The sequence below is a fragment of the Ochotona princeps genome, chromosome 15 (assembly GCF_030435755.1).
Source record: "Ochotona princeps isolate mOchPri1 chromosome 15, mOchPri1.hap1, whole genome shotgun sequence".
Classification (NCBI taxonomy): domain Eukaryota; kingdom Metazoa; phylum Chordata; class Mammalia; order Lagomorpha; family Ochotonidae; genus Ochotona; species Ochotona princeps.
In genome coordinates, this window is record NC_080846.1 from 4,348,092 (window position 1) to 4,362,624 (window position 14,533).

The 14,533-nt window shown below is 52.6% G+C and overlaps 1 protein-coding gene across 1 annotated transcript; it reads left to right on the forward strand.

The window, feature by feature from the left end:
* Positions 1-320: 320 nt before the first annotated feature.
* Positions 321-7,002, forward strand: PHF5A (PHD finger protein 5A). The gene is made up of 4 exons (XM_004589472.4): positions 321-449; positions 777-800; positions 1,185-1,351; positions 6,846-7,002. The coding sequence occupies exons 1-4, from the start codon at positions 398-400 to the stop codon at positions 6,933-6,935; spliced, it is 333 nt and encodes a 110-aa protein (XP_004589529.1). The 5' UTR covers positions 321-397; the 3' UTR covers positions 6,936-7,002.
* Positions 7,003-14,533: the final 7,531 nt, after the last annotated feature.

The following is a 14,533-nucleotide window of genomic DNA, read 5'->3' on the forward strand; positions in this document are numbered from 1 at the left end:
TCTTCCAAGGGGCGCCAAAGCTCTGCAAACGCCGTGGGCGGGGCTTCCGCCAGAGAAAACGAGATCTTCATCAAAACAGTTACAGATGTACTAGCCAAAAAAATTAAAACAAAACACACGGAATCAAACACCTGGAATGAAGGTGTTATATTCGAGTAGGTTTAGGCTAACTCTGCCATTGAAATCCAAGAGAAATTTTTGTTTTTGTTGAAAGCCCTTCATGGACCTATCAGGACCTGGCTTCCAGGCAACTATTAGAAACTCTCGCGAGAGCGGGCGAAGGTGTGCTGATGGACGCCTCCACGACCAATCACGGGAACCTGAAGGCGGGAACACTGGGAGCTGAGGGCCAGCCGGAAGTCCCTGGCGTTTCCGGTGGCTAGCGGAGGATCAAGCCATGGCCAAGCATCACCCGGACTTGATCTTCTGCCGCAAGCAGGCTGGTGTCGGTGAGACGGCGCGTGGGCCTCGGCTGCCCGGCAGGGATGGGGAACCTGGAGGAGGGTCTCGTGCTCCCCGCCTCACGAGCACGGGGTCCCGGGGAAGCGCGTGGGCCTGGAGTGGACGGCCGAGGCGGCACGGGCTGGGTGGGGAGCGGGCTCTGCTGGCCAGGGAGTGTGTCCAGGCCGGGTGGGAATGGGCTCTGCTGGTCGGGGAGGAGTGTGGCCAGGCCCGCAGTGGCCCGGGCTTGGTCGCTCCAGCTGTGCACCTGCCGCCACGCGCAGTCCCGGGCTCCCCCGCCAGAGGAAAAACATCTGTGCTTTCTTCTCTTACAGCCATCGGAAGACTGTGTGAGAAGTGTGAGTGTCACCTGCGCTCCCAGCCTCCTGGTCTCCTTGATCTCCCCCAGTCCCTGCTTCTCCTCTCCCTCTCCCCCACTCCTCCTCTCCCTTTGGGTAGAGCTAATGGATGGCCGTGAAGAGGCTTGGAGTAGATGCACCTGGAAGCGCGTGGACACTGGACATCAGCCCCCCCACCGCATTTTCCCACTCATTTAGAAGACTGGCTCAGTTTTGGAGGGGCAAGGCCAGGGTGACCCCCAGGCCTAAGCTTCCTGCTGGCAGTTGCTCAGCTATCTGTCCTGCCTGCTGTGTGCTCATTGACTGTGGGGGCTGGTAGCAGGAAGCAGCCAGGTCAGTGTCTGGAGTGCCCACAGCTATGCCGTCTCCTCTCTGTCCCCACAGGTGACGGCAAGTGTGTGATCTGTGACTCCTACGTGCGGCCCTGCACACTGGTCCGGATCTGTGACGAGTGCAACTATGGCTCGTACCAGGGGCGCTGTGTGATCTGCGGGGGACCCGGCGTCTCAGACGCCTACTACTGCAAGGAGTGCACCATCCAGGAGAAGGATGTGAGTGTGTCCCCTGGCCAGTTCAGGCTCTTATAGCTCCCGCGGCCTTTGTTAGGCCACTGGGCAAGGCTGTAATCGCACATTGTCTGAACTACACTGGGCGTAACCCATTGAAAGGTAGTCATTTTGATCAATGGCAGAGATACGGGAGAAGCAGAGCTTTGTCAGTACCGGCCGACGGGGAGCGCTGTCCTGCTCCGGTGTGTCTGTGACCACACAAGTGCAGCTCTTCGCTGTGCAAACCACTCAGCACTTCATTCTTGAGTCTGTGATGACTGTTGGGATGGTGGAAGTTGAAGCTGTTCGAATTGAGTTTTTTAGCGATAGGACTTTTGGTTTTTTAAGAGAGATTTCCTATTTGCTGGTTTGCTTGCCCAAACGGCAGCAGCAGCTGGGACCAAGCCAGACTGAAGCCAGAAATCTGGAACTCCACCTAGGTCTCCCACGTGGGCAGTCAGGACCCGCACGTGGGCCACCCTGCGCTGGTACACTGCCCAGGCCATCAGCAGGAAGCTGGATCAGAGGTGCGCATCCCACTCTTGAGCTGGAACCCCTGTAGAGTTGCCTGGAATAGCACCACACTGGCCTTCCGCCGCGCCTCTTCCTGCTGGTGCATGTGGGCAGCAGGTGGGACGGTGCTGTGGGGGAGCTGGTGAACGAGTCTCTCTGCCTCTCCCTCTCCGTCACTGTGCCTTCCAAATAAACCTATGAATCTTTTTTTGATATGAAAGTATGGTATAGTCCCACTAGCCTACTGGAAGCCCATGCAGGACTTAGTCTGCGATAAGGCAAAAAATAGTTCTTCCTAGTCCCATGTTCCCCAAGGCAGTTTTGTTCAGTAGGACTGGCTATTATTATTTTTTTTTTTCAAGATTTACTTTATTTTTATTGCAAAGTCAGATATACAGAGAGGAGCAGAAATGGAGACCAAGATCTTCTGTCCGATGATTCACTCCCAAAGCGGCCACAACGGCTGGAGCTACACCAATCCAAAGCCGGGAGCCAGAAACTCTTCCGGGTCTCCCACTTGGGTGCAGCGTCCCAAGGCTTTGTGCCGTCCTCGACTGCTTTCCCAGGACACAAGCAGGGAGCTGGATGGAAAGTGGAGCTGCCGGGATTAGAACCGGTACGCGTATGGGATCCCGGCATGTGTAAGGCAAGGATTTTAGCCACTAGGCCACGCCGCTGGGCCCAGGAGTGGCTATTATTACCGCCATTCCGTACTCCCTCCCAGTGACTGTGGCAGGCCCAGGCTTTCTGTCCAGCACGCCTGATGGTGTCCCGATGACACTGTGTCAGCCTTTCCTAAGTCCGTGTCCAGTAGCCCCGTGCACACCAACAGTCCGTGTTTGGATTCTCCTTAGAAGGAAGATTTGCGGGCCCGGTGGCGTGGCCTAGCAGCTAAAGTCCTCACCTTGAATGTGCCAGGATCCCATATGGGCGCCAGTTCTAATCCTGGCAGCTCCACTTCCCATCCAGCTCCCTGCTTGTGGCCTGGGAAAGCAGTCAAGGACGGCCTAATACATTGGGACCCTGCACCCAAGTGGGAGACCTAGAAGAGGTTCCTGGTTCCCGGCTTCAGATCGGCGTGCACCAGCCGTTGCGGCTCACTTGGGGAGTGAATCATTGTATGTAAGATCTTCCTCTCTGTCTCTCCTCCTCTCTGTATACCTGACTTTGTAATAAAAATAAATAAATCTTTAAAAAAAAAAAAAAAAAAGAAGGAAGATTTGCAACATCTTGGACCAGACACTGTCATCTCTGACACCATTACATCATTTATCATATACGGAGATGCGAAGGTTGTCATTAAGGTGTCACAGACACCCTTTCGGTTGATCATTGGGATGTTTTCCTGTTTGCATTTGCGTATGACTCACGTTGTATCCTGCTCCCTGAAACTCAGGTGACATTCCCTCCCACTAGGTTGTATTCTCTTAGAGAAAGACTCTCAGCGTATGTTTCTGTGTCCCGTTCCCTGGGCCTTGGTGCAGGGCCTGATGGGTCGCAGAAGCGCAGTACACCAGCTAATGCTGCCCCTGTGACTTACCCATAGGTGTTCCCTGCGAGGTGATGGGTGCCTGGTGGGTGTGGGTGCGTGCAGCCTGTAAGCAGTGAAATTGGACCAGTGCCTCCCCCAGCCCAGGCTACTGCAGAACTGAAACTTCTGCAGGGCTGTAGCTGGGTTCTTGCCCAGCGTCAGGTTCCAGCTGGAGAATGCTCGAGAAACACATTGCCATCTGACTCCTAGGCATCTCGGCACATGACATGTGACCTGATACCTTGGGGTCCCGGAGCAGCCTACTGTTGCTTGCCTTTCTTTACAATCTGCCGGAATGTTCTGGGCCATCTGAGATGGGCCTGGCTCACGCTTGGTTAGTATAGCATAGTTTCCAAGGAACATGCGCCATCCGGTGACATGAGCCAGTCTCTGCCTTCCAGATCATCATGAGATTAGGCCCAGGACTCTTCATAATTTATATGGTAATTAGGCCAGTGAGCTAGGCTGGGTGTTCTCTTTTAGTTTTACAAAGCCACCAGAGGAAGTAGCAGTCTCAAGTTAACAGCTGTGGACGTGGAGGCCAGAGGACATGTGGGCAGTTCCTTGCAGGACAGCAGCGTGAAAGTCCCCTGTTTCATGATTCATCCACTCAGGAACATGTGTGGAGCGTTTCTCCTGTGCCGCACAATGCTGAATGTGTCAGCAGTTGTACGTGGTGGGGGTGAGGAGGCTGAGGCCAGATCCAGGACTGGAGCCTCCATCTGCTACACGCCATATGGCGTTTTTCATTAGTGGGCCCATAGCCAGGAAGCTCACCTGTTTTGATAATTTCTTTTTTTTCTTCATTTGAGAGATATGCCTCCCTAGATACCTGCTGTGGCCAGGCCTGGGCCATGCTAAGGCCAGGAACCAGGAACTCAATCCAAGGCTGACAAGTTGGCAATGGAACCCAGTTTCTTCAGCCATCACTACCAGCTCCAAGGATCTGCATGAGCAGAAAGCTAGAGCCAGGACTCCAGCGCACACATGTCAGCGAGGAATACATGTGTATATTTTTAGATCTATTTTTATTGAAAAGTCAGATATACAGAGAGGAAGGTCGTCCATCTGTTGATTCACCCCCCCCCAGTGGCCACAACAGCCAGAGGTGAACCAATTCAAAGCCAGGAGTCCACAGCCTCTTCCAAGTCTCCCAGGCGGATCCAGGGTCCCAAGGCTTTGGGTCGTCCGCAACTGCTTCCCAGGCCACAAGCAGGGAGATGCATGGAAAGCAGGGCTGCTGGTATTAAAACCGGCCATGGGCCTGGCACCGTGGCCTAGCAGCTAAAATCCTCACCTTGAATGTGCCAGGATCCCATTTGCGTGCTGGTTCTAATCCCAGCAGCCCCGCTTCCCATCCAGCTTCCTGCTTGTGGCCTGGGAAAGCAGTCGAGGATGGCCCAAAGCCTTGGGACCCTGCACCCGCGTGGGAGACCTGGAACAGCTCCCGGCTCCTGGCTTGGGATTGGCGCAGCAATGGCTGTTGTGGTCACTTGGGGAGTGAATCAAAGGAGGAAAGATCTTCCTTTCTGTCTCTCCTGTTCTCTATATATCTGACTTTGCAATAAAAATAAAGTAAATCTTTAACGAAAAGAAAAGAACCGGTGCCCATATGGGATCCCGTTGTGTGTAAGGCAAAGACTTCCGCTGCTAGGCTACTGCACCACGCTGTAAAGTATGATTTTACGATGTCTTGTAGCTGGACTCCCGTGTGCCCTGTTAGTGGCAGCAAGGAAAAATAAGGATTGGCAAGGCCCAAAAAACTACAGAGCATCTGGCTTTGCCACAGTTTACAGCACTAGGGGACCCTTGCACTCAAATCAGTGTTTGAATTTTGATTTGAGTGCTGGCTTTAATCGTATAAGTTTTTCCCCAAAGATGTATTTATTTGAAAGGTAGACAGATAGAAAGGTCTTCCATCGGCTGATTCACTCCCCAGATGGCCGTGCGTATGCCAGGTGCAGGGGCCCAAACCACTGGGCCATCCTCCACTGCTCAGCCAGGCACATCAGCAGGGAGCTGGACTGGAACTTAGGAGCCAGGACTCACACTGGCACCTGCAAGGACCTTGATGACAAGTCACACGGCTCACTTGTGTTCACCTGGGAACCTTTGTCAAGCCAGCTCTGTCGTAACACCGGGCTGCACGTGGCTTGGGTTTTGTAAGAACTTTGCTCCTGTGGGCTTTGCGTCCTTAGAGACTTCTGTGCAGTGTTGATGCTGATGTGGGGCAGGAGCTGGAGAGATGAGATGAATTACAGAGGAGGTGGCTCAGGATTTGTTTAGTTCCTTGAGCGATCGGATGAGTCAGACTCCTCTGACGTGGTACGCAGGAACGCTAGCAGGCCTGTGGATCCTTTTCTCAGTTCCCATGGAAGCTTCTGTCGTTTTCCTCCTCTCCCAGAGCAGCTGGTGAAGTCGTCATGCTTGGCAGCATGCGTGTGGTTTCCAGGACCTTCTCTGAGAAGACATGGGCTTGCCTCGTGGCTGGGCAGGCCCCGTGTCCTCAGATCAGAGTGGGCCTGCCGTAGCCATTCTAACACAGGGTCCTTGTACCTGAACACAGACCTGTGTCAAGGATGTGGGGACCAGCATGGAGTCAGAGCAGGTCAAGCTGCTGCCTGTGACACTACCATTCCATTTGGGTGTGGGTGTGAGTCCCAGCTGTTCCACGTCCAGTCCAGCTCTCTACTGATGTATCTGGGAAAGCAGAAGATGGCCCAGATGTATTAAATGGATTAGTGAGGGTGCGTGGAGCACTGCACACCCCGATGGCATTTAAAATGTAAGGTGCAGGGCCTGAAGTGATGCTTCAAAAAGAAAAAAAATTCAGATTCTACCAAAATGGTATCTTTAAAGGTTTATTTGTATTTGAAAGGCAGTTACAAAGAGAGCTGTTCCGTTCACTGGCTCATTCCCTATGTGACCACCACTGGAGCTAGGCGAATCAGGAAGGACCCGTGCCATCCTCCACCCTTTCCCAGGCACATTAGCAGGAAGCTCAGTTGGCGGTGGAGCAGACGGATCTCACCAGCAGCTCAGGGATGCCGGCACCACAGTGGTAGCTTCGTTTGCTTAGCCTCAGAGCTAGTTACCATGGCAGTGTTTTTGTCTTGAATCTCTGTGTGTGTCCTTTTCTCCCTCTTAGATTTCTTTATTTATATATTTGAAAGGCAGAGGAACAGAAAGAGAACTTCCAACTGACAATTAACTCCCCCAGGTACCCCAAACAACCAAAGCCAGGTGCCAGGACCTCCTTCCAGTTCTCCCTTGGGGGTGAGGTGGCCAGAGCACCTGTCCCCATCACCTGCTCCTCCCAGGAGCACAGCAAGGGCAGGGGTACAGGATGCAGGCGTCTCACTGCAGTACAACTAGCTGGACCACAGCACCAGCCCCTGCATCTCTCAATTTGGACTTAGAAACCTAACCACTTCCCTTTATTCTGTTTTCCAGAGAGATGGCTGTCCCAAGATTGTCAACTTGGGGAGCTCTAAGACAGATCTTTTCTATGAACGCAAAAAGTACGGCTTTAAGAAGAGGTGATTGGTGGGTGGCTCCTTCCTGCTCCCGCACAGCTGCTGCCGCCACCAGAAGAAAATCTGCAGCAGCAGGGAGCCCAGCCCCAGCCCCAGCCCCCAGTGCTGCCTGCTAGCGTGCTGGCCCCTCGCCCCCTCCTCACCCTCACCTGGGGGTGTGGGAGAGAGGGCGGGGCTGCTCCCAGCATCCTGGCAGACTCTGTTCTCCACACTGCTGTATTTGATCTGCAGCAGGAGTGTCTGCGTAGGCACTGGCCGTCCAGCACCCATGAGGTGGGGGCAGCCCTGCAGGCAACTGTGCCGTTGACCCCCTCAGCAGTGGCCCGAGCTCTCAAAACAATGAATGTGGACATTTAGGCTCGGGTGCCTGCCAGGTGGTGCTGGTTTCCTATTAGTTTTCTTGTGAGAAATTGGAAACCCTTCCCTTTGCTGTTATGTTAATAAAGTTGGTGTTTATTTTCTGGTACTCTGACACCTTCTCCCTTTAACTTCTATAAAATATAGGAAGAGATCTCCCATCTGGTGGTCCACTTCCTGGATCCCTTTGAAGGGTGAGGCTGGGGCAGGGCTACAGCTGGCCACCAGCCTCCCGCCTGGATCGCCACTAGAGCCATTACCACTGTTGTCGGGGTACAAAAGCCAGAACCTGGGCTGTATACAGAGATACCCAATCCAGGCACCTGACTGTGGAACACAGGTGTGCACTAACATCAGAACCATGGGCTGGATGCCTACCCCGCCCTCCCTTCCATAAAATCTAGAAATTTCTTTTAGTCACCCAAGAATTTGTGACTTAAAATGGAGGTGGAAGATAAGCCAGGTAAGCCATTGTGCCAACCCCAACTCAACTCCTTAATGTTTGTTTTTTGGTGGGAAAAAGAGTAGCACCTCGCCTTGCACATGCCGGGATTCCCTATGTGCACTGGTTCGTGTCTTGGCTACTCCATTTTCCTTCCAGCTCCCTATCTTAGAAATAGCTTGAGGGCCTGTGTGGTAGCCTAGTGGCTAAAGTCCTCGCCTTGCATGTGCTGAGATCCCATATGGCACTAATTTTTTTTTCCTTTAAAGATTTTTTTTTAAAAGATTTATTTATTTTTATTGCAAAGTCAGATATACAGAGAGGAGGAGAGACAGAGAGGAAGATCTTCCATCCGATGATTCACTCCCCAAGTGAGCCGCAACGGCCGGTGCTGCGCTGATCCAAAGCCAGGAACCTGGAACCTCTTCCAGGTCTCCCACGCGGGTGCAGGGTCCCAATGTATTGGGCCGTCCTCGACTGCTTTCCCAGGCCACAAGCAGGGAGCTGGATGGGAAGTGGAGCCGCCGGGATTAGCACCGGTGCCCATATGGGATCCTGGGGCTTTCAAGGCGAGGACTTTAGGCGTTAGCTGCCGGGCCCAAGATTTATTTCTTTTTATTACAAAGACAGATGTACAGAGAGCAGGAGAAAGAAAGGAAGATCTTCCATTGATGATTCACTATGCAAATGACTGGAAATGTCTAGAGCTGAGCTGATCAGGAGCCAGGAGTTTCTTCCATGTCTCCCACATGGGTGCAGGGTCCCAAGCCTTGGGGCCATCCTCGACTGCTTTCCCAGGCCACACGCAGGATGCTGGATGGGAAGTGGAGCTGCCGGGATTAGAACCGGTGCCCATATGGAATTCCAGTGTATGCAAGGCTAGGACTTTAGCCACTAGGCTACTGCACAGTCAAGGACGACCCAAAGTCTTGGGTTCCTGCACCTGTGTGGGAGACCTGGAAGAAGCTCCTGGCCCCTGGCTTTGGATTGGCGCAGCTCCAGCCATTGCTGACACTTGGGATTGAATCATGGGACAGAAGATCTTCCTTTTCTGTTTCTCCTCCCCTCTGTATATCTGACTTTGTAGTAAAAATAAATAAATAAATAGAAAAATCTTGGGCTAGGACGGCGGAGCTTCAGGTTAATATTCTGCATGTGGTGCCAGCATCTCCAATGGCCTTTGGTTTGAGTCTTGGCTGCTCCACTTTTAATTATTTTTTCTTTTTGATGATTTTACATAGTTGTTAGGGTCAAGGGTTACAGGAAGGTGGGTGAGATCACCATTTCCTCAATCTCTTTTTTTTCTTCCTGTATCTGGAGGAAACGGGGCGGTAAGGGAAGAAGCCACACACAGCGTCCCAACGGCCTCTGTACCCTGCGATAGGGGACTGCCACCTGATGTCTTCCCGGATCCCCGATGTGGAGCATGTTCCAAGGGTCTCGTTCAAGTGTTTCATAGTTCAACAATTCTGAATTGCTGTCGGTCTCACCATTCCAAGCACAATGAAATCCTTCCAGAATACACTAGCTGACATAGTCCACCTTAGAGTCTCCATTTGCCCAGTTATTCATTGCCAGCACTTGGCCGGGGTAGCTGACCAATATTCTGTCGTCTGTTGTGGTACCAGGTGTCCTATGCAGGCTCCAATGGACTGCCATATCTTCCATGTGCACCTGGATATGCTGTCCACTGCTCCTTCTAAGCCACTGAGGAGGCCCAGCTCTGATACATGCACTCCATGGTCAGACCATGGAACCTGATATTCTCTCCATGATTGGGGTTCTGAGTCCAGCAATTCAGTTGGGGGATTCACCAAGAACCTTCATCTGAGGTGATCCCAGACCAGATTCTTGTATGTGCTTGCTAATACAGGTTCCAGCAACAGTTCATTGCCCCAATCAACTTATGCACATGCTGGTGGTTGCAATTGCTTGGTCAATTCTGTCTCCAGCCCTGCCCTTTACACAAACCAATAGGTGTTGCAGCCCAGCTCAGTCCTGCCCACCACATGCTTGGCCTTCATGTACACTCGTGGGAGCTGCAGCCTAGTCAGAGTGACAGGAGTAACCCCACCAAGCCCACCCCCTGCCCTGGTTCCCATGCTTGCCAGTATATATGGTACACTGGTCCAGTCTGTACCACATCCCATTGAGCTCTTATACATGTCAATGGGCACTGAAGGCTAGCTCAGCCCACCAGCCTTCACGGTGTTGATGGGTGCCACTCTGCCCAGTCATGGTTCTCACGCTCACCAGAGTGGCAACCCAGGAGAGAGGTACCACTATTTTCCTACTGGACCCACTCCCACTCCCAGATAATGCACTCTCCGGGTGGTACTGCAGTTGAGCTCAATAGAGTTTCCCCCGTGCCAGCATCTGCCAGCTGATACTGCAGCAAAGCCCAACCAACCCACACCCACTCTGATTTATGCATGGAGCAGTAGGAACAGTCAACCCAGCCTGGCTTTCCCCTGATCCAGCCCACATGAGGCCAACAGGTGTAGCAGAGACCTAGCCTAGCCTGTTCTACACCTACCCTGGTTCTCATGAGCACCAGTGGGTGCTGGAGTCTAGCCCAGTTTGGTGTACCCCTGACCCAGTCCACATTTGTGCCAAGGGACACTGCAGCCATGCCCAGACTAGACAGCAGCCCAGTCTGGCCTTCGTACTCACCAATGGGAACCACAATCCAGCCAGGGTGTCCCCTTAGCTCCCCAACCAGGCCTGTTCCCAGCCACAGATCTTGTGTGTCTCAGTGGTTGCTCTGACCCTGCTTGGCATAGCCCCTCACCTGTCTTCGCCTTTACCTTTGGATGCTGTAGCCTGGCCTGAACCAGCCTGCCCCCAGTCCCAACTCTCACTGGCAGGTGCTGGAAACTGGCCCTGCTCAGTCTGCTCCCATCCCTGATTCATGCAAACTGTTAGGTGTGACAACCTAGCCAAGTAGGATATACACTCCAGCCTGGTTTCTGCACTTACCAGTGAACTAAGGTTTGCTCAGCTCTGCCTGGTCTGCCCCCTTCCAAAAATAACCCACACATTAACCAACAGTTGGAGCTACCTCGCCCATTGGATGCTCCACTTCTGATCCAGCTCCCTGCTAATGACCTGGGAAACAGCAGACGATGGCTCAAGGATATAGAGCCATTTTATACCCTGGTTCATCCCCCAAATACTTTTTATAATGTAAAGATTTATGCATATATGTATGTATGCGTTTATTTGCAAGAGTGACAAATAGAGAAAGAGATTCCTTATCTGTCAATTCACTCCCCACATGGCCACCATGGCCACGCGGAAGTCAGGAGCCCAGAGTTCCACGCAGATGTGCCACGTGGCCGTCCCCTGCTGCCTCCCAGGCCATGACCAGAGAGCTCGATCAGATAGGGGATGCAGACGGAGTCTGTTGTGTCACAACACCTGCCCCAGCACACTGCAATTTAATCTACTTTCAACATGGTCCTTATCATGCATGCTATTGCACCCCTTCAGAAATCATTGTGATGAGAAATGTGTGGGCTTGCTGATGAGTCCTGTGCCTGAATCTGATCCCATCTTGACCTTGGTCACTCATTTGGCCTCTCTGTATTTCAGAATAATGATACTCACCTGTTCAGGGGCTGAAGTGTGCCTTGTACTCGGGGAGTGCCTGACCTCACCTTTACGATTGGTCCCCACTTCATAGATACTCTAAAGCCCTGGCACAGAGGGGTCTTCCCAGGGATTCCCCTCTACCCCCACCCCACCCCAACCCGGGCGGGCTCCCCACCTTGCCTCCCTGCTGTGTTCCTCTGAGAGGACCTTGCTGGCACACTCCTTCCTAGACCAGCTGCTGCTTTGGTTTGCAACACTGCCCCCCATCCCACCCACTCCTACCCCCTCTGACATTACTGTGTGTCTCATTTGATTCAGCCTGGCCCAGCTGGAGCCGTGGTAGCCATTGTGGGAGCTGGATAAAAACAAAACCAAACTCGCAAACAATGAACTAGAACATCAGAGCCTTGGGTGTCCTTTGCCTGTCCCTTGAGGGGGGCAATACCCAACAGCCACTCCAAGAGGCTGGAGGGAGCTCAGCTGTTAGGATTCCAGGTGAGTAATGGGAATGATTGGAAAGGGAGGGGTGTGCAAGGCCCAGGCCCAGAGAGATGAGCACTGGTGGGTGACTCCCGCAGGACTGGGAGTGCTGGGGACCCAGAGCGACGCTACAGCCTCAGCCCCGTCTAAGAGACAGCGGCTATTCAGACAACTTCTCAGTTTGGATGTCCAGGATGCGGAACACTTTGGATTTCGAACAGGTGGAAACTTAAAGATTTTTGGTGTGATATCTTCATTTTTTAAAGATGTATTTATTTTTCAAAAGGGTCTTCCATCTGCAGGTCTCTCCAAATGGCCAGAGCTGTGAGCCTCCTCCAGGTCTCCCACACGGGTGCAGGGTCCCAAGGCTTTAGGCAATCCTCTACTGCTTTCCCAGGCCACAAGCAGGGAGTCGGATGCAAAGCAGAGCAACTGGGGCACGAACTGGTACCCATATGAGATGCCAGCGCTTGAAGGTGAAGGATTAACCTGTTAAGACACAGCGTTGACCCAAGGAGATCCTTGCCTTTTTTTTTTTTTAAGATTTATTCATTTGCTTTTATTGGAAAGTCAGATTTACAGAGAGGAGGAGAGACAAAGATCTTCCATCTGATGACTCGCTAACCTAAGCAATTGCAACAGCTAGAGCTGAGCTGATCCAAAACCTGGAGCCAGGAACCTATTCTGGGTCTCCCACATGGGCGCAGGGTCCCAAGGCTTTGGATCATCTTCTACTGCTTTCCCAGGCCACAAGCAGGGAGCGGACTAGAACCTGCTCCCATATGGGATCCCAGCATGTGCAGGGTGAGGACCCAAGCCACTAGGCTATTGAGCTGGACCCAGAGGGCCTCATTTTTAAGGGCAGCTCTTTCGTATATTTCAGTGTAAGTAGCCAAGCAGCTCCATCCACCAAAGGAGGACCTAGACCTGCCTTGGTCTGTTAGCTGGTTCTAAATTCAGAAAATTCATTTCCCAGAGAATTAATTCTAAGCTGAATTTCAGAGCAGCTCTGTGTGCCTCTAGTCTGACCTGTAGCCTTTTACAAGTAGTTTGAAGTCAGGGCATTAAACTTCAGACATTCTTTATCTTGGATATTTCCTGCCTTTTAGAAAAAGGACTCTCCCTCTTCCCCGCTGGTCTCAGGTGTTGGTGCCTCGTCAACTCTGTCTCCCCAGGAGCTGTGCTACCAGCAAGGCTACAATGTTACTTTCTTTAGATACTGCATTTCAACCTCTTCCCCAAACACAGGCTTACCCCTAGGCTATAATTCAGTATTGGTGGATAGGCAACAGCCACCCCACCACCTTCAGCAGCCAGACTCTCTTCTCCAAAGCCATGGTGGCTGGTTTTGCTCCTTCCCAGCAAAAACAGCGGGCTAAGCAATCAAGAAACTGACGGGGCTGGTGCCCTGACATAGCAGGGTTAGGTTGCTGCCTGTGACACCAGCATGGCATACAGGAGTCAATTTCTGTAAAAGGCTGCTCCACTTCCGATCCAGCTCCCTCTGAGGTGCTGTGAAGAGGTTGGGCCCCTGCACCCACACTGGAGACACACAAGCTCCTGGCTTCTGGTTTCAGAACAACTCAGCTCTGGCCACTTGGGCAGTGAACCAGTAGATGGAAGAACTCTTTCTCTGTAACTCTGCCTTTCAAATAAATAAATAAATAAATAAATAAATAAATAAATAAATATTTATATATTTAACTTTAGAGTTAGAAAACAAAATTCGTGTGTATCAGGTAATGTATCCTTGACAGTTAATTGGGGCCAATTAGGTCCAGCCCGCCTTACCACCTCACCAAAGCATCTGGTGTAACTGGCTCCCTCCCTCCCTCTCCCAGGGGCACAGACTGGCACCTGATGCTCGCCACTCTGAGTACAAGGTGTACACCTTTCAACATATGATCGTCCAAAGCGTGAGGACACTTGGGGATGCCTGGGTGGGGAAGACAGCTGGCAACTCAGCCCCGAGATGAAGTCAATGCTGTAAGCCTCCTGCCATTATTAAGAAGAGCGTTTGTTTGATGACTCCTCACCTCCCTTCTGATCTTTTTCCCACTCTCGAAGCAGAGCCCCAGGCTGCCAAGGAGGTTGGGCTTTTCTTCTTCACATTACTCAGGGCCGGTGTTTTCCCGGTAAGGTCAAGGTACACGCGCAGACACGGCTCTCCTTCCTCCCAGGAGGGTGTGCGCCATCGCTCCAGGCCCTGCTCTCCGGTACCCCACGACTCCCCCCTGAGCCACCTGGGACAGCCGGGCGCAGTTCAGCCTCGCCCTATACCCTGCTTTCCCAACTAAGAAACGCACCCTCGACCGATCTCGGAATGGCCAGGAGTTAAGAGGAAAGCTAAGAATAGCACATTGTCTGGGCCAGGCTTTGTAGGGCCATGTTCGAGCCCCGACGCGGTCTCTGGGAGATAGAGACACTGACGTTTGCGGGGGGGCGGGGTGCAAAAGGATAGGTAGCCTGCAATGAAACTACTTGGTAGGAGGCACGACTGGGACGTGAGCCTTTCAGCTTCCACCTACGACTACAAGCACCGGCAACCCTTGCCATGCCCCACTGCGCAGACGCACGCTCCAGGGTGCCCCGTCCCCGCGGTGGGGACCCAAAGCCCAATCAGACGCTGCCCCTCCCCGCACTCCGGCCAATAGGAAGGCTGTTGCTAACAGGCAGGGTGTATTTTTAGCTTTCGGAGCTGGGGGACCCCGGGGTGTTGGGCCGAGCCTCCC